The sequence below is a fragment of the Dermacentor albipictus genome, chromosome 3, assembly GCF_038994185.2.
Source record: "Dermacentor albipictus isolate Rhodes 1998 colony chromosome 3, USDA_Dalb.pri_finalv2, whole genome shotgun sequence".
Lineage (NCBI taxonomy): Eukaryota > Metazoa > Arthropoda > Arachnida > Ixodida > Ixodidae > Dermacentor > Dermacentor albipictus.
Window position 1 is genome coordinate 47272338 of NC_091823.1, and position 20031 is coordinate 47292368.

The 20031-nt window shown below is 47.5% G+C and overlaps 1 protein-coding gene across 3 annotated transcripts in view; it reads right to left on the reverse strand.

The window, feature by feature from the left end:
- LOC135898156 (glutamate receptor 1-like) overlaps window positions 1-20031 on the reverse strand; it is a 256360-nt gene that overhangs the window by 13943 nt on the left and 222386 nt on the right. For all 3 annotated transcript variants that reach the window (XM_065426936.2, XM_065426934.1, XM_065426935.1), the window contains 4 exons: window positions 9586-9784; window positions 5050-5294; window positions 2973-3081; window positions 1319-1456 (listed from right to left, as the gene is read on the reverse strand). In XM_065426936.2, the coding sequence (XP_065283008.1) occupies window positions 1319-1456; window positions 2973-3081; window positions 5050-5294; window positions 9586-9784 (691 nt within the window). The remainder of the gene's footprint in view (window positions 1-1318; window positions 1457-2972; window positions 3082-5049; window positions 5295-9585; window positions 9785-20031) is intronic.

The following is a 20031-nucleotide window of genomic DNA, read 5'->3' on the forward strand; positions in this document are numbered from 1 at the left end:
TTGTGGGCCACCCCCGCGGATGCCATACAACATACCTTTGTCTGCAATGCGTGGCTATCCATAGGCTTTTGTTTATTGAATCTGATTCTTTTGATTTCCTTTTATGCTGTGAAAAATGTAACGCCTTGCATCCGGTATTCAGATTTGGTAAGCTACTAGGTAGAACGCTTAGTTTTTATGGCCCCGTAGAAACACAAATGTATTTAACATCCTGCGTCACCTACGATTTTGTTTGTCAGATTTATCTTCATGAGACTCGTGCTTCATCCATCTCTGTTTTTGTTTAACATTCGCATTTTTCTTGTTCATTATGACTGCCTGTTGCACCCTAATTAATAAGATATAAGATCCCTCTCACAGATCCAATTTTTTCTGTAGCCAAGTTTCGAGACTGTATTTGTGTACTTTGAATAGCGTAACGATTTCCCAGGTCATGCTAATTTTGCTCTTGTTTGAAAACTAAAGAACCTGGTTTGGTGGTTTGAAAATCTCCCACGTACAGTAGCCATACTTTCGATGATGCATAGTCATTTCTCCTCTCTAACTGTATACGGACAAACCTAGCTATAAGATAGCTGGAAATATGATCTGAGAACGAATGACCTCAATAGCTCGCTAGGCTTTTGTGCATAACGGCAGTCAGTTAAACTTAGCACATTTAGGAAATCCGATAGAAGTGGACGAAAGGTGTGGCAAAGAACAACGATATAGCTTTACAGAGACTGTGCCAACGATGAACCCGATCTCTCTCGCCTCTGACACATTACGAAAACGTGCATGGTCACGTGGTGTATATAGACCTCGGTACACCTTTCTCGAGCGCGGGAGCGGTGCGGTCCGAAGTGCATTTACACCGTCTACAGCATTGTGCTAAAGCTAGTTTGAGATAGTAACTCCCTTTTGAGCATGCGTTGCCGGATAAGGCCTGTCTCTGCGATTTCGTGGCTTTCGCTATATGCAATGCGTTTTCACTGTACCTTTGATCAGGCATACTATACTCTATGCCAGGCGAGCCAAAGTAGTCACCAATATGAGGCGCGTCTTGCCGCATTAGGTAACTAGTCGCTCACTACAACGGCTGCCATCGCTGCATAGAGGGCAGCGCGACTAGCGGTGACCTGTCGATAAGGCACGGCTTTCTGCGGAATAAATTGTCTTGAACAGGCGATCTCGACTACATTGAGCAAATGTACACAGCCGCACAAGGCTCCCGCGCTCTTCGGCAGGTGTGCTGGGCGCGGTAGTAATGCATAGCCGAGATCACTCCACGATAAAGATGCTCTCAGTCGTCGTCGGCGCCCAGCGAGTGCGTACTTACCTTAGATCTGGATGCCTCCAGCCTCGACTTATAGCAGAACTCAAGCAGGGCCACCACCATAGCTAGCACGAGGCCACCGATGAGAATGTAGAAGCATCCGGCGACGTTACTCAGCGTCAGCTCGTTCTGTGTCGACTCCTGGCGGGAAAGGGCGCCAGTCACGCTGTTAAAGTTTGTTCGAAGCAGTAAAAATTGTGCATTCGTTTCGCTGTAGACAAAGACAGCGTACGAAACAAGTGCAGAATTGCTGACTCTTGCGTTATTTTGATGAAAAGTAGATCTACACACTTAAGGTCGTTGAAAAATAGCTCAGTGTAACATAGCTTCAAAGTTTTAATTCTTATTCATTTTTCTTTCTGAGTGGTACAATGTACAGGGTCATAGGACATAAAAGGAAACACATTGTAGGTACTCAAACAACTATTGGCTTTAGAACTGGCTTGTTAAGAATTGCTAGGCAACTCCCTATGTCAAAATATGCAATAAATTCTGCGGAAATCCGCAGAGTGCCACTTGTTCCACAAGTTGCTGCATCCAAGAGTGCTTTGTCGTCAGTTCTGTGCCACGAAGTGCACCAACGTTATGATTGATATACAGTTTCGGATATTTTGTTGCGGGTTTGTGCTGCTTTGCAGACAATACCGTTCTTCAATTTGAGCTGGTACGTGTCCCGCTTGCCTGATGTGAGCTGAGCCATGCTACGGGTCAGTGCTTAGAGTCGTATACAGCGAATGGCTGTGTTATCGAGCGTTTTGCAATTCTATGGATTTCTGTGCAATCTAGGGTAATCTTGTGCTATGCCTACCAAACTATATGTGATATCCGGTTCAGCGCTCCATTATGCTATAGTAATGCAGGAGTTAAAAATTTGCCCTGGACTTGTGCAAACTTCTAACTGCACGCCTTAGGCATGCGAATCGCCATTCCATTCTCATATTTCTTCCATTTGCCTTTGACACCTTCCCTATCATTTCATTTCTTAAGACAAATAAAATCTCAGCGTCGTCCGCGAAGTAGCCGCGCATCCTTACATAGAATATAATCTATCTCTGGTAACTACAGACGTTGTCCGATGTGCACCGACTCTTCACGTGGGCGGACCTCTTATTGTTATCAGTGCTTAGTGGTTATTCTGTGCATTCACTGTAAACCACATGAGATAAGTAATGGACAGATGTAGCACATCACCGTTGTGCTGGGAGGACTGCCGTTTTTTTTTCATTTCAACGTGAGTTATTCTTTTTGCTCACAAGATATCACCGGTGAGCGTAAGCACAATAATGAAGTCCCCAAAAGCACTTGATGCCGGCCTGAAATTTATTGTGCCCAAACAGCGCAAGGGGGAGAAGGGGCAGTACAGCACGCTGACTTGTCCCTTCTTTCCCGGGTACGCGTTTGATTGCGCTGTTTATCTACAATGAAGTCATACTGACAGGCCCAATTGTCAATGTTTCTACAGTGCCGGCCTGGAAGCCGGTGACATGAAGCGACTATGGACGGACTACACTGTCGGGGGTAAACGGCGCTAAACAGTCACTCTCCGTGACACCGGCGCGCTCCTGCAGCGGTTCGCTCTGTGACATGTTCAACGCCACAGAATGCGCCTCTGCCGAAGAAGCCACGCGGAATGACGACCGTCGCCAGGGCTGCTCACCTTGCTGTCGCCCGTCTTGCACTCGCTCCTATCGTACCACCATTTGTTCTCGAGGCGCGCCAGGTCTCCGTTCTCTTTGAAAGTCAGCACGGCCAGGTTAAGGCGGTCCCTGTCATTCCGAGAACGAACGCCATGCGTCAGTGCGTCGCATTGACAGCCCGAAAAAAAAAAAATAATGGAGTGAACTTTTACAGTTGTAGTACAGGTTCTGCGGAAACGCTTATTTTGTCGTTAACATTATTTTTTTATTTTTCTGTTATCCCTCTGACCAATTTTTGATGATTTCTTTTTTTTAGGGGGGGGGGGCGAGGGGAGGCCCGGTGGAAAGGGGTGCCTGTCGATGGATTTTCAGCCACATCTAGTGTCCACTTTTCTCTTCATATTTGCTTTGCGTTGTTTTTTTATACTTGTGATTATTTCATTTCATTTCATTTCATTTTATTTGTGCCCATTTAAAGCAAATGGAGGGGGCCAAGGTGAAAGCTGCTTGTTGGCAGCTTGAGTGGTCCCTGGCCCCTTTTACATATTGGCAGAACGGTGGCAAAGAACACTTTCAGAAATGAAAAAAAAAATAAAGAAACAGTGGGTTACATCAAAATAAATTACATTTCTTTCACTGAATGCATATGGTTTTACGGAATCATGGCGATTTAAATGGTAGTTTTCATCAGACAGATGAGCTCCGATGGTGTCAAGGCATGGATGTCAACGCCGGCTTCTAGGTAAGAATTTATTAGCCCACAGGCTCCCTCTGAGGGAAGAATAACGTCTTTGGAACAATGGGAGACCTTATTACTCAGCTCCGATCCGGAGATTCAACTGAAGACCGTCCAACTGGCCGAAATCCCCGCTAGGGTCCAAGGACTCCTGGCCGTCGTCTAGGTGGGAAGACTTAAAGCCTTCCCTACATCTGTTGGACAAATAAAGTTTTACAATCCAATCTAGCCGTGGCAAGGTATTTGCGACCATTTGATGGCCGTAATTTGTCCTCGAGAAGAGTATGAGCCATTTTTCATGGCTGCGCGTCTCATATGTGGGTGTATTCTCTTTTAAGTTTGCTGTATTTGTAATTAAGTTGAAATTATGAATACCTTTTGTGAACAAACTTCTCGCCTGCATTTAGGAGGTCGAGGCGACGCTGCCAAAATGTCTGCAATATTCAGCAGCGAAGGATCGAATCGACTGCTGTGACTCAGTGCTGTGACACCCTGGTGCTGAGCGAAATGCCCTTATTTCGATTCCTGGCCATGGTAGCTGCAGTGCGATGACGGTGTATTGAAAAAAAAAAGAGAAAAAGCTGGTCGTGTATTTAGATTTGGGCGATCGTTAAAGAAACTCATTGAATCAAAATCAACCTGGAGCCCTCCACTGCGGTGCCAAGCCCGGGGGTTCCTCCGGGTTGGTAAAATCAATCAATCAATCAATCAATCAATCAATCAATCAATCAATCAATCAATCAATCAATCAATCAATCAATCAATCAATCAATCAATCAATCAATCAATCATTCAATCAATCAATCAATCGGGACAAACTATTCTGATCTTAACCAATGCATTTGTGAGCTCGAGAAAATAAACTCAAATCATCCTTTTGCAATGCTTCACGGGAACTGTAGACTATTATTAGCCACGCGTGCGACGAGCGATGAAACGAAAATGTTAGGCGTAATTTTAAGAGACAGGAAGACAGCGATGTGGTTTAAAAAGTAAACTGGGTTATGTGACATTCTAGCTGACCTTAAGATTAACGAAATGGAGCTCAGCAGGATATGTAATGCGTACAGGGCAGGTAACTGGCGGTATATATAAGAGTTATAAAATTGGTGCAAAAGGAAGGGAAATGCAGTCGAGGACAGCAGGGAATTAGGTGGTGTGATGAAATTAGAAAATTTGCCGGCCCAACTTGGAGTCGGCTGTCGCAAGACAGGGGTAACTGGATATTGCTGCGAGCGGTCTTCTTCCAGTAACAATATACACAGGCCATTGTTGTTGTTGGTTGTGATGATCATGATCGAGTCAATCGTGTTAGCTGGACGTGCTACAAATGTTTGGCCTTCGGCTGAGGCATCGCTTACCTGAGTGTAGATCCGAGGGGTGTTGCCACCCCGTATCCCTTGGCGTCCAGGTTCCCGCCCACCTTCATGGTGTCGCAGGGCTGGCGCTCGTTGATGTAGTCGTTCTTGGTGGACTCCATGAGGAAGGCGTACTTGCCCTTGGACTCGCGCACGCGCCGAATGCCTTCCTCGTACGACGAGGTGAACACCCGGCTGTTGGAGTTCATGAACTCCCACATGCGGGCGTAGACTGCTATTTTTGATCTCTGCGTGACGACAGGCGCGGGGAAGAAAAGGACGACGAGAAGGATAAGTTGAAAGACAGACTTCTTTCTCCTTTATTTGAAAGCCTGCCATTTTGCCCAACAGTCGTCGCCACTAGAGGCTTAATGGACACATAATTCAAGACCGAGCGGTATCCGTGAGTACATCACTATAACGGTAATGCAATCGACTCTTGTTAATTCGCCCTCAGCTAATTCGACTTCTCGCTTGATTCGAACGCACTGGAAAGGCCTGGCGAAATACTAGACATTGCTATGAAAGGAGGACGTGCTTAGTTTGTACTCGAAAACATGCCGCTTCGGTTAATTCGGCTCCCACCTGTGCGCCCTCATGCTCGCAACGGTTACCAATAGCTTGAATACGAGAAATTTAGCAGATAATGCTACTGCTGCCCTAGCCGTGTAGCTGGCATATTTAATATCTTTATATCTTGTTATAGCCCACGCTTCTTTCACCCGTGAAGCAATTCGTTCCCGCTTGTTTCGTGTCGTGTTACGCTGAGACAACTTTTAAACATGTCGGTGCTATTCGCGTCATGCTGATTGAGTCGTGCGTCAAGATCAAGAAACGAAAAGACAGTACGAGCAATAAACAATAAAAATATATTGAAATTGGCTAATTTTGCCGCCGTGTGCTAACTCGACATTTCGGATAATTCGACCAAATCGTGTGGTCTCGCAAGGGTTGAAGTAAGGGAGACTGCATTAATAAGACTGCATTAGGGAAATACAGTGTATCACACCTGAGGCGAAAGTAATGTAGAGGGAGAGGGACATAGTAGGCAGTGAGGTTAAAATTATGTAGGCGTGGGTATTATTAGATTAAATATGAAAAGGGTTACAATCACGGCAGAGTGATACAACTCTCGTTATATATAGTAACATAAGAGTCCTGGTAACATCCTAACATATAAACGTGAAGTCCTGGTAACACGTAAACGTCAAACAAGAGTACGCTGACGTAACGGGAATATCAAGAAAGTGAACCGTTCGTGACATACCTGGAGTAACATAAGAATAAGGCAAATACATGCGCTAAGAGAAGTGGATAAAACACCACCACCACCAACAACAGGCAGACTCAACTCCAGTTGACATCTGCGTATAAAGCGAAGCATTGTTGATGTTACTGGCTCATTAACAAATGTGTGTGTGATATGAAGTGTGGTCGTCAAGGTATAATTAGTATTAAAAGCATCATGTTTTGCGAAGAAATCATCTTATTTGCAGGCAATTATAGACAGGCTGGATATTATATACACATATTTACACGCAGTACATCATACATGTATTTGAGTCAATTTTCACTGGTATATCCATAGTGTCGCGTTGTACTCATTTTGTTTATGATGCGTCGGTGTCTTCTAGTGCAAAGTGCGGATCGAAACGCGCCAATCGTCTGAACGTGCTGGCTTCTCTGCAAGAAAGGCTGTTTTATCCCGCTTGTCGGAACATGCGTCCATGGCGTTCGGCATTTGAGGCCAGGTAAGTACGAAAAAGTGCCTGAAACACGGCAGGAAAGCTTCGTTTAAAAAATATTCTGTTGATGCAGTTAGTCGTACAGTCAGTTTTATTTCGTGAATATTGAGCTTTGTTTTTGGCTTGATGACATTATGACGGTCATTGTCGGTGAGCTACTACAGTAACAGCTTACGGCAGCAACATACTGTGCTGCTACTCGATGCAGTGCGAGTATCCATATATCATCTGACGCCGCAAAAGTATGGTAGAGCTGCGTCTCCTGCATGGTAGGCCTGGCCCTCTCGCGAATTCACCTGGAAGATACAACGTATTCAACCTTGTGCACAAGGCATATCACGTAAGTTCACCAAGATGAGACATGAACGTTGGTTGTTTTCCAGCTACATTTACTTTGGTAGGGAAGAGACGGCCACCCTGCCAGAAAACTCCCTAGAAGAAATACAAAAGAACAGTAGGAAAAAAAGGCATATCGAGAAAAACAACTAAGGGCAGCGAAAAAGTATAACGGGCAAATCAGGCCAAACTTTGAAAAAGCGCGCCAAGGGCGCCCTTGGTGTCTTACATTCCGGTAAAAAAAAAAAAAAGCTTATGATCACAATTTATCTACTATACCCTAGAATATATGGCAGGCAAAGCATAATAGTGCATAATCTGCTACACGCACAGGCCAGCAGTATAATGCTTCACATCTATATATTATGCAAAAAGCAAAATAATGAAACCGTCGTTCAAGCATAGAGCGCTCTAGTCATGCAAAGAGAGCCATTCAGGGGGAAAGAAGGACAAAATAATACAGCGGTAGGACACCGACTTGCGCTGCTTAGCCTTTCAGCTTGTGTGTCACCGTCTCGCAAACACTACGGAGAGAAAATAAACAAAAAGAAAAAAAAAAGAAAACTGTCACGACACGCGCAGCCGGCCGTTCCCGGCGATAGGAGAAGGTCTTTGAAGGGCGGGCTGCTGATACGACGAAAATGCCTTTTGCTTAGTCTAGTTTTCCGGCCTCGGAAAGCGAGCGACTAGCGGTGGTGCCCTGGGGATTCGCCCTAAACCGGTGACAAAGCGGGAACGCCGAGTGTTCAAAGCAATCAAGCGGTGCCAGAAAGCGATGGGAGGCTTGTCCCCCCTTTAGTCAGGCCTCTTCTTCGCGGCTGCTCAATCTAGACGGCTCGATTTATACCGCACGATCGCGTAGTTTATCCGCAGGCACTCACAACCAGGAATCCGTGGAGAACCATAAGAGACGCGGTGAGGTTGCTCGCATTTGACTGTAAGCTTCGGCTTTAAAGGCGAAAAGTTCCGGGTTTAGTTTGTCGAGAAGGGTCGTAAATCGAAGGGTCGCAGAAGCACAGTCCGAGCAATTGCTAGCGCTACGTCTGTCTGCTTCAGCAGTCGCACACGCACACACAGGCGTACACACACGCACAAAAAAACAAAATGCATGAAAACATTTTAATGGACCACGCTGCCTACGAGGGTTTCTTATTACAGGGCTTCTTGAGTCTAATGTGCATACTGTTTCAACAGATCCCAGTGGCTAGTAAAAGTATGCAATGTAGGTAATAAAAGCACCTAAAGAAAGCTAATTAGCTAAATTTTGTTAATTAGTTTTCTCAGTGTATCTTATGCAGCGGCAAAGTATTTCCGCCTCATCGTAGAGCTCGTATGCGAAGACGACAGGTATCTTACGGGCAGAGAGCTTTTATAAAAACATCTGTATTGTCTAAAAAAAAAGAGCGCCCTGTAGATGTAGCTTAATTTGTACTACCCCTACATATCCGCCAGTTGCCTGCTGTGTTCTATATATTACGCAGTGAAGCAATAAACGGTACCTAAAGATACCTGCAACTAGTTTAATCCTTCTAGAGCATAAAATTCTTTTATTAAAGCGAATCTTTATATTCCTTGCATTACGGGATTTCATTAAATCACATTTATCTAACTTTATTACGGGATTTGGCACGTCTGTTCATTCGGCTTCTTGCCGGATAAGGTGGCCCGTTCCTGAGGATAGTGCCCTGGTAAACTGGGCTGATCCAGAAGGTGGCGCGATGAAAACTGGGCTGATCACGGATGCAGCACAATCCGCGGTAACGTGGATCACGTGGATCACATAGTCGGATTTGCGCGTCTTGCTCACTTTCCGGCAGACACGCAATCGTCATGATGCAAAACGCACTGCAGAAGATGAACAGTGTTACAGCATTTAATGAACCACTTGACGAATGCTTCGCTTCACATAGATTCCAAATTATGCTCTGGGTCCACATATATATTTTTTTCTTTCATAGGCATTTTTCCTGTTGCCTTTTCGCATAGGCATGAGAGTTGCCACCAGCAACCTACTTGTTTTATAGTTAGAGGCTGTTTGGAGATGTGACTACTAACAGGAAATAGCGTAATGACAATGCAACAAAAAGAAGTAGAATGAGAGTATTCCTACCCTTTCGATATAGCTGTACAGAATGATAAGACAAAGTCCTCCTCGAGCGGAAAGCCTTCTTTTCCTTTTTTCTAATGATGTGTCGCTGTTTAGAAATCGACGCTTCAGGTGAAACATCCGGATTTCACGCAACTTTTCTCTGTTCGCCGATAATGTTGAAGACAACCGGATACGTTAGGGTGCTCGGTTTTACAAGGTGGGAAGTGACACACACACACATCAAGAGAAACAAATGTCGCGCGCGTGATGGCGGGGACAACAATCAGGTCGTAGGTGGCAAGCAGTAAAAAGATGCGTCGACAACACGAGCGACGCAAGAGAAGTATATAACCGAAATGCCGAGCTTACCCTGAAGAATTCTTGCGTGGAGGAGTACCATAACGTGCCGTACTCGACCTCGGTCTGCTTGGCGAGGTCGTCGGCCGAGTTGATGGGCGTCACCATCCGCTCGACGGTCAGGAAGGCGGCCAAATTGGCCGTGTACGATGAGATGATGATGAGCGTGAAGAACCACCAAACGCTGCCCACCATGCGGCCCGACACGGACCTGCGACGCGAGCGCGGCCATGCACTGCAGGTATGCGCTTCAGCTACCCTGACAAAGTGGCTCAGAAGCTCTGCACACTTGCGTCCTCCCATTGAGATGTAGCGCGTATGACTGGCAATGACACCTCGCTTCAAGCGGGTCTCAAACAGGCCTTCACGATGATAGAGAGCTTTAGCTGCTCTGGCATTCCGGTAAACGTAGGCGGACAGGGCGTTTTGCCGGAGGGGCGGAGGCGTAAGCGTGAGCTGACGGAGCGGTGCTGCCACCCGATGGCGCAGGGCTCAACCAGAAAAGCACTGCGCAAATAATAAGGTAACCAAGCACATTCATTTCGTCTGCTGGTCTAAATTTTCGTAGTGGTGTAAGTGCGTCACGATTCGCCGCTGCCGAAAATGGCAGCAGCAGCCAAGTAGAAAACACTTGGTTGATGCAAGATTAGCTCTGTCTTTGTGTGGTTCAGCTCAGCGCCAAAAGGTGACACACCACCTGCTTTGCCAGATGGGCGGGAGGCCATCCGGTAAAACGCCAAGTCCGCCTGCGTTTACGGGAATACCACACAAGGCAAAACTCTTTAATGTAGTTTTAACTTGTTCGTATTCATGTTACCCGTTCACGAAATACTGGGGACGCAAACGCAAGTAATCAGGTTGGCCGCGACATCTTGTGGCGTAGAGTTGAACTCAGTAGTACGCATGTATATGATTTCTGTGACCAATTATATTGTATACTCAGATGCTGCTGTAAAGCGTAGACAACGACGTAATAATTGTCGTCGTGCATTTGTTATTTATATTTTTATTACGGCCAACATGAGCTGTTTAAGGTAAAAGAAATAATAAAGAACTACGTGCAACTGCAAGAATATGCTTGGGCATTTAGCGTTTAGGCTGTATTTTGTTTTCTATGCAGCCAAGAACAGCCTCTCTGAAGTTGTGTCTGCCAACACTAGATCATAATACAATCACCGCCAATTTCGGTGCTCCCTATTGCGAAATTTGAGCGCAGCTCTATGCGTGCTTTCATTTCGCGATATATTAGCTGGCGCTGATGATCTGTTTCGTGTGGCACGTTGCAAACCGAGCGAAATGTGGCGCGCCTACCTCGCTAATCGGGAGATCACGAGAGGCAGCGCGTGGGTGACGCGGGGCGCGATTCACAGCAGCCGCCGCAGACAGACCTCCTCCGCTCATGCAGCGCTTTGTTTCCATACAGGCGACGTACGCTACTCTGGCGCCATCTCGTGGTCATCGTCGTCGCAGCGCCCGTCTTGCGCGGCCCTACGCTTCTCGCGCTTTCGCCATACCCTCCTCCTCCTCTTTCCTCCTCGGTCTTTCTTCGCTATCGCCGTCTTTAATCTCCCGCAGCGCTCCGCGTTCGCTTTCATCTTTCAACGTGCTCGTTTGCTCGTTTACGAGGGACAACGCCAATGCCGACACTCGTCGCAGGAACGGGCGCCTAACAGCGGCGCTCTAACATGGAGCCGACATCGTGGGCGGCGCGTGTAGGGACCAAGAACCACACTGCAGGAATGATGTTTCTGAGTTAAAATCATTCCAGTGACGATGATTAGTTCCTGGACAATCAAAGTGATGACGATTATGATTTTGAAGAATTAACAAGCAATAGTAGACCACATGACGAGTCGGACCATATGACCAATGCCCAGAACTGGGGAATATTGAGCGAAATTAATAATATGCCTACTGAACCTCCCAGTCTCACATTTTTTTTATATCGCGTCTATTCTACGCGGTCGAGATGCCTTTCTGCAACTCAAGGTTTCATTTCTTGTTTTTTTCGTATGGTCAAACGAAGGTTGCAGTTTGTTATAATTTTGACACATAAATAAATACTACACGATATTTTTTCTACCTTTTCAATAAGAGAAGTAAACGCGGTTAGTATTCCTGGTATAATATCTTCTTAGGAAAAAGTGGCATCAAGAATTCAGATATATGAAAAAAGCGCACTTTTCGTCAATTTTCCGAAAGCATTCATGACCGTTAAGGTGTTATAGGCAGGGTAAAGTAAGGAGGTGTCCCCCTCGCTCTCACCAACAATTCTTTACAGTGCCTTTTGGCTTTGATCTCAACTAAATACGCACAGTCGAGACTAAGGAGGGTCTTGCGCTCACACTCGATCCTTTCTTTGTCTCCATAAGTGCTTACGGATGACATCTGCGTCATGGAATGCACGGTCGTACAAGAAGCAAGTTTATTGTGCCGGTATGGCGGTCCCATGATGATTTGTGCGAACGCTGCTTTCTCAATTTCAATAATAAGTTTTCAGTTTGTTCCAAGTTCTGCCCACACGGCCGCGAAGATGAGATTACATGTGATGCGCGCCACTTCTCCCCGCTTCCATTTCTTTCATATACTATACGTTCTCTGTGCAATCATGCGCCCAAGAAACCGCCCTATCAGCGTAGGCAGTATGCCATCTATCCGTATTATTTTAGTTCAGAAAGTATAGATTACTATATTGTAAAAAGAAAGATGGAACGAAAAAGCGTGCCATCCTATATGGCATCCACTTCGCTGGTTAGTTGATTCATTGTTACTTCAGTGAAAAACGAATTCCCCTGAGAACTTCAGGAGCTAACCTAACTGGATTCTTGGCAAACTTGAAAAATCTATCGTATGCTTCTCGTTCTCCTGGTAGGTTCATGTGACTCAGTAATAAAGATAAATATACAAGTAAAGTGCAGCGGCGGTCATTGCAGCACGAGAAACTGCTTCGAATAACCTCGGAAGTAAAATATAAACGAAAAAAAAACGCGGAGTGATAACAGCGCAGCTGGGGTTTCTTTCGTGCCTCGTGCCTTCAAGACCGGTCATGCTCACCTGGACAATTTTCTTTTTTTTTGTACTGCGGTTTCTTCGTTACCAGAGCGGCCGAAAACCAGCTATAGCACTTATGGATGTCGAAATAGAGACATGTATTCAATTACTCTAATTAAATTGTCAACTCGCCTAATTACCTAAACGAGCTTACTCATTTAGAGTCCGCAGATGACATGCGCGAAGGAAGGGCGCGCTATCGCGCAAGAATTCATAAACAGAATCATCTGGGCTCTAATATATATGGTCGATGGCTAATTAAGGCGCGCTGTACCTACTCCGCTCTCCTCAGTGGTTACCATTCTCCACCTTGTCGTGTGGCGTCCCTCAGTGCTGATACCTCTTAATGAAATGAGAAGCAGACACACTTGAAACTGGCGAAGACTTGTCATCCTTAGGCGGGAACCACTAAGATTCTTGCTTTCACTGTTGCTAAAGCTAGCTTTGTGGGTAGTACTCTTTGCATGAGGCACTGGTCAAGCTTTTGTACGCTTTTTATTTACTCAATCCTAGTAGGAGCCTTAAGAACAGCGAATAAAAGCTGTGCTACGAAGCCTACGGATGTAAAAGAGAGCGGAGGAAAGCACGGCTAAGAAAAAAAGATTACCTTCGTCAGCGCTGGCAGATTGCTCGCACGAATTTCGCTGCAACCAGGCGAGACAGGTGTTGCAGATAAATCCAATTACCAGCCGACAGTCACACTTCGTCTCTGCCTACGCACATGCCCGCCCACGATCTGGGACTTAGGAGTGTCTGTGCATTGCGCTTCCAGATGTGGCACTGAGCCAATTTCGGCCACGCGGATTTGACAGCAAGTGTGCACGCGGTTGCGCAATTTAGTCGTTCCTTCCTCTTGCGTTCACTTCACCTTCGTTTCCTACGTTGCGTTGCTGGTGGAGATGTTGTAAGTGGTGGAAGCAGCCTGGTTTACCCTGTCGGTGTATACAAGCAGTTTCCAGACCTGCTGTGAATCCACATAAACGCCGCGTCAGGAATACGATAATCCGCATCACTGTTGTAACCCAATCCGATATTGTGACTTATGCATTGTCTGCTCGATGGCTCCCGCGTAGACGGTGTTATTCCAAACGGAAAAGCAACTTGGGCGTGGTATCAAAGTTTTTGTTGCACACTGCGGTTTCACAATGCGCAGCTTCGTTTCAAACACCAAACGAAGTGTGCATTGCTGTCTGCTCATCTAAAGGCAAATATTGTTCTCTTATCCAGGCAAATAGGCAAACCTTATTTTCTCTCCTACAAGCAACAACGCAAACTAACATGTCGTCTTATGCGCGGTCACCGTGTAAGAAAGAATTCTGATGTGTCAATATTTGGCGGGAAATTCTCTATCTTGTGACGTAAAATGTGCCAATTTGAACTTCTTTGAACTACGAGTTAGCGCTTGTGGGCTTCTATTTACATTGTATTTTAATGATTTCTATTGCTTGCTTATTTGTGTGTTTGTTTCCTTGAACTGGCCTATCACTACCATGTACTTTTCGCCTGAGTTAGAAGGCGTATCCAGCATCACACATGGTGCCAGCCTCTCGTAGATACACTTCAATTAAAAAAAAATCAAATCTGATACAATGCAGCAAGCCGCGCCGCCAACGCGTGTCTCTGAGTGCTATCCTGGACATGGTCGAATTCCACCAGAATGTCGAATTAGCCATTTTGTCAGCTTTGACTGGCTAACGCGCTGGCTATGCCGCTTGTCTTTGGTTTAAAGTGGCAAAACGGCGGAATTTGACGACATGGCAGAGCATAACAGCGTTCACAGTTGTGCCCTCATGACCAGTTAGCCTACCATACTGAAACCTTGGTGTTGCAGCTTCGTTTCCTGTTGCCACTTAACGAGCCGAGTGGCTTTAAACACTAATAGTTCGTGTCATAGGCAAGCACGAAAGCGGGCATGGCTACCAGAAAAAGAAAGGAAGGAAGTCGGGGTTTCGATTTCTTCTTGTAGAAGCAGGGAACGTCTACGCCAAGTGAAAGCGGCACTCAGTTACCGACAGTAAAAAAACACCTCGATCGATCGCCAGCTCAGGCTAAGCAGCATTGCGCTCGGTGAGTAATTTGTAGAGACACCACTTGGGAACGTGTACTGGCTGGTGGCTATCTGCTGCTGCGTAATATACTGTATAGCTCATGGGTATCCGGCTTCAGTGAGACACTTACGTTGCCGGGGCGAGAGACATCTCCGTCATGTCGCCTTAAACAAGAACTATTCAAACTACTATTCCTAGAGGATCGTGTATGTGTGTCTGTGTGTGTGTTTGTGTGTGTGGATGAGGGGAGGGGGGCGGAGAGCCGGGGGTGAGGTGTGGAGGAAGACAATTGCGCTGTTGGTGGCTTCTATCGTGTCGGCGTAATGGGTGTACGACACACCGGCAAATGGTCGTCATCTTCGTCAACTCTTCCTGGCGACACTCGCAGGCATGCAGGCAGACATACTGGAAGGACGACATGCTGACCACGTGCGAGAGAAAGGGGTTGTGCTGATGTGAGTACGAGGGGAAAGGGTCCGTGTGTTCGAGGAGAAGGTGGCATGCACGGCGCGCCGCAGGTCGAGAAGCGCCTTTACCGCTTTACGGAGGAGGCATCTCCTCACGGCGAATCGCAAATGACGCAAACCCATGTGACGTTGGAAGGCGGCAGATGAGTATTCACTGCCGACTTCGCGGAGTGCGCCTTTCTCGGTACGCGGCCGCATCGCTGATGCGAGTATGCATCTTTTAGCGGGCGCCGAGAGCACGAATGATTTGTGATGTGGCGCGCGCGTAGCAGGCAATACGAGCCTAATGGAAAAGTGCGCCCGGTGTAGGGAACACGCGCGTTAAGAAAGGTATACGAGAGCCGACATATTTCTTTCACGGGGTGGTTTTGCACGCTACCGCGATTCGTTGTGTCGCTTTGGTTCTTTACCGGTTGTGTTCATGTGTTTCGTAAGTGACGTGTTGTAAGAACGAAGGTGATCTTTTTCTGCTCTGGCATATGGCAAGAGCGGGAATAGAGATGTCGGACATTCTGGGAACATTGTCCTAGACGCGTTATTTGTGCTTAGTCTTCGCGCTGGAGTAGTTTCTAGCTATTTAAAAAAAAGAGGATATTGTTCGCCTTGCTTTTCCTGCAAAGCGGCGAGAAACAAGCTGGAATTCTCTTATTCGCCAAAGTCCGCAAGTGCTTGTAGTACTAACCGTGTGCCTTATTTTGTATATTCTGTTACTCTGCGTTTGTCACCAACCATACAAAAGCTATCGCTAAATGCAGTGCCAGATAGCGCAGTATTGTATATAGCCTTTGTTTCTTTTCCTTGTTGGCGAGTTTCCATTATCAGCAAAGCTCGCGCACATTCCCAGTTTGAACTTCCCGCTTCGGCAGTATTGATATTTTACGGTCTCTTCAGTGACGCCACGTGCGAAAAGAATTGAAAACTTAGGACATGCTTATATCGCCGTCTTTCGCGCATTCTACTGATGTGTACGTCCCGAAGGAAAGGGAGACAACCACGTAATTATATAGCTAGAACACTACATGTTTGAACGATCACGTTCGCATTCAACGTGGCGTGTCTACGTTTCAGTGCCTCTATTCGGTTGTTTTTAGTATCGTAGTGCCGTTTGTATTATTTTCCGTTGGCCACACTCACGCTTTCATTACTGTCACGCATAGATAAGTGATCAAATTCAAGTGGAATTAGGATGAAACTTGCACAAACTTGCTAAATGGAGGCGGTCATGCCTTTTCATAGCGTATTAGCTCAGCAAACGCTTCAACAGCGAAAGTCCGCACTTCTATGCTTCCTGTCCGAACTTTTAGTTTTTCTTATATTTCTCAGCTTGGCGCGGAGCACTTGTCGAGCAATAGCACCTGAATAAGATAAAGCGCTTGTTTTGTCTTCTCTTTCTATGTAGTTTTCTGCACGTGATATTATGAATCAGTTCCAACTCGCCTGGCTCGCCATATTTGTACAGCATAAAGCCGTCACGCCTCGAGCAAGATCCCGTTTAGGCCTAGTGCGAAGCATAGCCGCCCGCGCGGCAACCGTAATGGCGCATTCACACCGAAGGCGGGGCGGGCAAAGCGGGCAGGCGGAAAGCGGAAAGCGGCGAAAACCTCCTCGCCGAGCGGGCAAAGCAGGCGGAAAACGCGGCGGGCAGCCCGATCGCTCTCGGACCGATTTTTTCCGCCCCGCCGGAGCTTCCCGCTTTCCCGCAGCCAACCAGGGCTCGAGGAGACAAGCCGACTCAAAAGGCATCCACCGAGACAGCTGAATTTTGCGCTGCACTTTTGATCGACACCTTGTTGCGCGATGCTATGTGACAAGAGACACGACGTACTCAAGGACACTGAATACAAGCATCAAAGCACTGGCATGACCAATTCGCTCTCGTTCTTGCAAGGCGGGGCGGACCCACCAGCGGTGTTGGCGGGCGGTCTTCGAGCTTTCTGCTGCTCGTCTTGAAAAGCTCCTGAAGTGGCGGCGAGTAGAATGCCAACTATTTCGTCTTCTTCGTCCGAGCTGCTTCACAAGTGGTTAGCAAGCGCGAGCGGTTGTCCAGACGACGGTGGTGCGGTGACGACGCTCGCGCGCGCGCGTTGAGGACGGGCGACTGGTGCCAAGAGATGGCGACACGTGTGCCACGAAAACGCCGGATGCTCCGCCCTCGCTGCCACGCGGGCCGCCAGGCAAGCCGTCCGGTCTGAACAGGCGCGCGCGCTCACCGCCTCGCCGCGTTGAAAATCCGCTTGGCCGCTTAGCCGCTCCGCTTTCGGTGTGAATGCGCCATAATGACGCATTCACACCGAAGGCGGGGCGGGCAAAGCGGGCAGGCGGAAAGCGGAAAGCGGCGAAAACCTCCTCGCCGAGCGGCCAAAGCAGGCGGAAAACGCGGCGGGCAGCCCGATCGCTCTCGGACCGATTTTTTCCGCCCCGCTGGAGCTTCCCGCTTTCCCGCAGCCAACCAGGGCTCGAGGAGACAAGTCGACTCAAAAGGCATCCACCGAGACAGCTGAATTTTGCGCTGCACTTTTGATCGACACCTTGTTGCGCGATGCTATGTGACAAGAGACACGACGTACTCAAGGACACTGAATACAAGCATCAAAGCACTGGCATGACCAATTCGCTCTCGTTCTTGCAAGGCGGGGCGGACCCACCAGCGGTGTTGGCGGGCGGTCTTCGAGCTTTCTGCTGCTCGTCTTGAAAAGCTCCTGAAGTAGCGGCGAGTAGAATGCCAATTATTTCGTCTTCTTCGTCCGAGCTGCTTCACAAGTGGTTAGCAAGCGCGAGCGGTTGTCCAGACGACGGTGGTGCGGTGACGACGCTCGCGCGCGCGCGTTGAGGACGGGCGACTGGTGCCAAGAGATGGCGACACGTGTGCCACGAAAACGCCGGATGCTCCGCCCTCGCTGCCACGCGGGCCGCCAGGCAAGCCGTCCGGTCTGAACAGGCGCGCGCGCTCACCGCCTCGCCGCGTTGAAAATCCGCTTGGCCGCTTATAAGGAGGTACTGTAGGAAGAGGGTGGGAAGGGGGAGAGGGTGGTGATGTGTGGGGTTGAGATAAGCACTGTAGAGGACAGAGACAGGTGTGGAAAGAGTGTGGCGGGTTCGACAGGTATCCGGTGCGGCGAGCAAGCGGGGTCGCCGCGCAGCGATGCGCTCATCATCACAGCGCGCCTCGCGCGGCTGCGGCAGCAGTCTCTCATGGACCCTGGACGGCAGTCTGCGGCGAGAATCGCGAAACCTGCCCCAGAAGCGAACACAACTTGCCTCCTCCGCCGTTTGATCGGGCCCTCCATCGCCACCTGCCTTCGCCTCTCTGTCACTCCCCTCCCTCCCCCTTCCCCCCTTCCTCCTCCTTGGCTGTCCCCCATCTTCCCGACACGACTTCGATTCCAGCATCGCTCGAGCCGTGCGGGTCTTATCGCGTACCTCACGCGTGTCGGTCGGTTGGTGGCCACTGGCAGCTGACCGGCTGTAACCGCTTCTCCGGTAGTTCGGCTACGAATGTCTTCGCCCGCTGGAGGGAGGAAATAGCCGCGCCCGCCTCTCAGCGACGCAGTTCGTTACTCCCCCTAGAAGACGTCGAGGCTTCGCGAAGCGTGCACCACGCGGAGTGCGTTATGTAAGAAGCTTCCTGCATTGAACCCGAAGATGCAGCGTCAGCGAAATGATTTATGTTGGAAGCTACTTCGCACTGGATGGATGCTCCTTTCGGTGCCTTCGTCGCCGTGATAGCGCTGTATGAGTTCCGGTGTAACTAAAGTGTATCGAGCAAGAATTACCATATGTCTTCTTTCTTTCTTTCGACATTTTTTTTTGTAGGGGCAGTGTAATTCCAGGGGAAGCTATCTTAACTTCGGACGCGTCTATCCCACCTTCCAGTGCATCTTTATTCTATTGTTTCTTTAATGGGGCTCTGATTTCATAATATGTGTAGACCTTCACACGAACATAGCAGCTGTCCACCCGGAAATTGTCTTAAGAATACGTGAATAAATGAAGGGTAGCTGCTACAAAAATGTTTTTCTGCTGCGGGTACGTATACCTTTACAATGATTGCTTCAGAACGTGAACTTCCTAAATTTCTTTCAGCACGTAACTCCTTCAGCAGCTGTAATCGGCATGACGATTAAGGTTACAAAATATAGTTAAGTATTAGACCTGACTACGGTCCCGGCACGTCTAGCATCAAATTGACCGCTATTCGTGAGCACATAACAATGCAAGCTTGTGCAGATCGATACCCATTATATCGCCATAACATCATTTATACTGGTGAATTTGATCTAAGATGACACCAGTTGTAATGTCTGAGCAGAAAGTACACTTTTAAAAATCTCAAGTGAAAAAAATAATTATTTTTAACAGAAGCGGATTTGCGCGATTCCGACATTATTCCTGCAGCATCCGCAGTCTAATGACGAGCTGTATTTAAGGCTCTTAGATAAATAAAGAAGAATGATATCCGTGGCATTCATCACCATTAATGTTTAATGCGATTTCAAATGTGGGTTGCGGTAATTTGGCGACTCACATTTTGTAGTTATACTTATGGAGTCATAACTTCTTCAAATAAATTTGTTGCTCTTCTGGCGCGAACGTACGGAAAGGTATTGAGAAGGCGAGGAACTAAAAGACAAGCTAACATTTCAGAATAAAAACAAAAACAGAACAAGAGCACGGTAAAGAACGAAAGAAGCAGACGGCGATAATCGAGGCAACTAGAGGTTCCGAGGAGTTCCGAGAAATAGGGACACGCAGCCGGCTTACTTGGTCTCGGACTAAAGAATCCAGCAGGTAAGGAAGGCACAAATCATAGGCGCCCAACACTACAAATACATTCTTGTTAGGAATAATATTCAAAGGGAGCTCCCCTGCTTCACTTTTTATAGCTTGCAGTA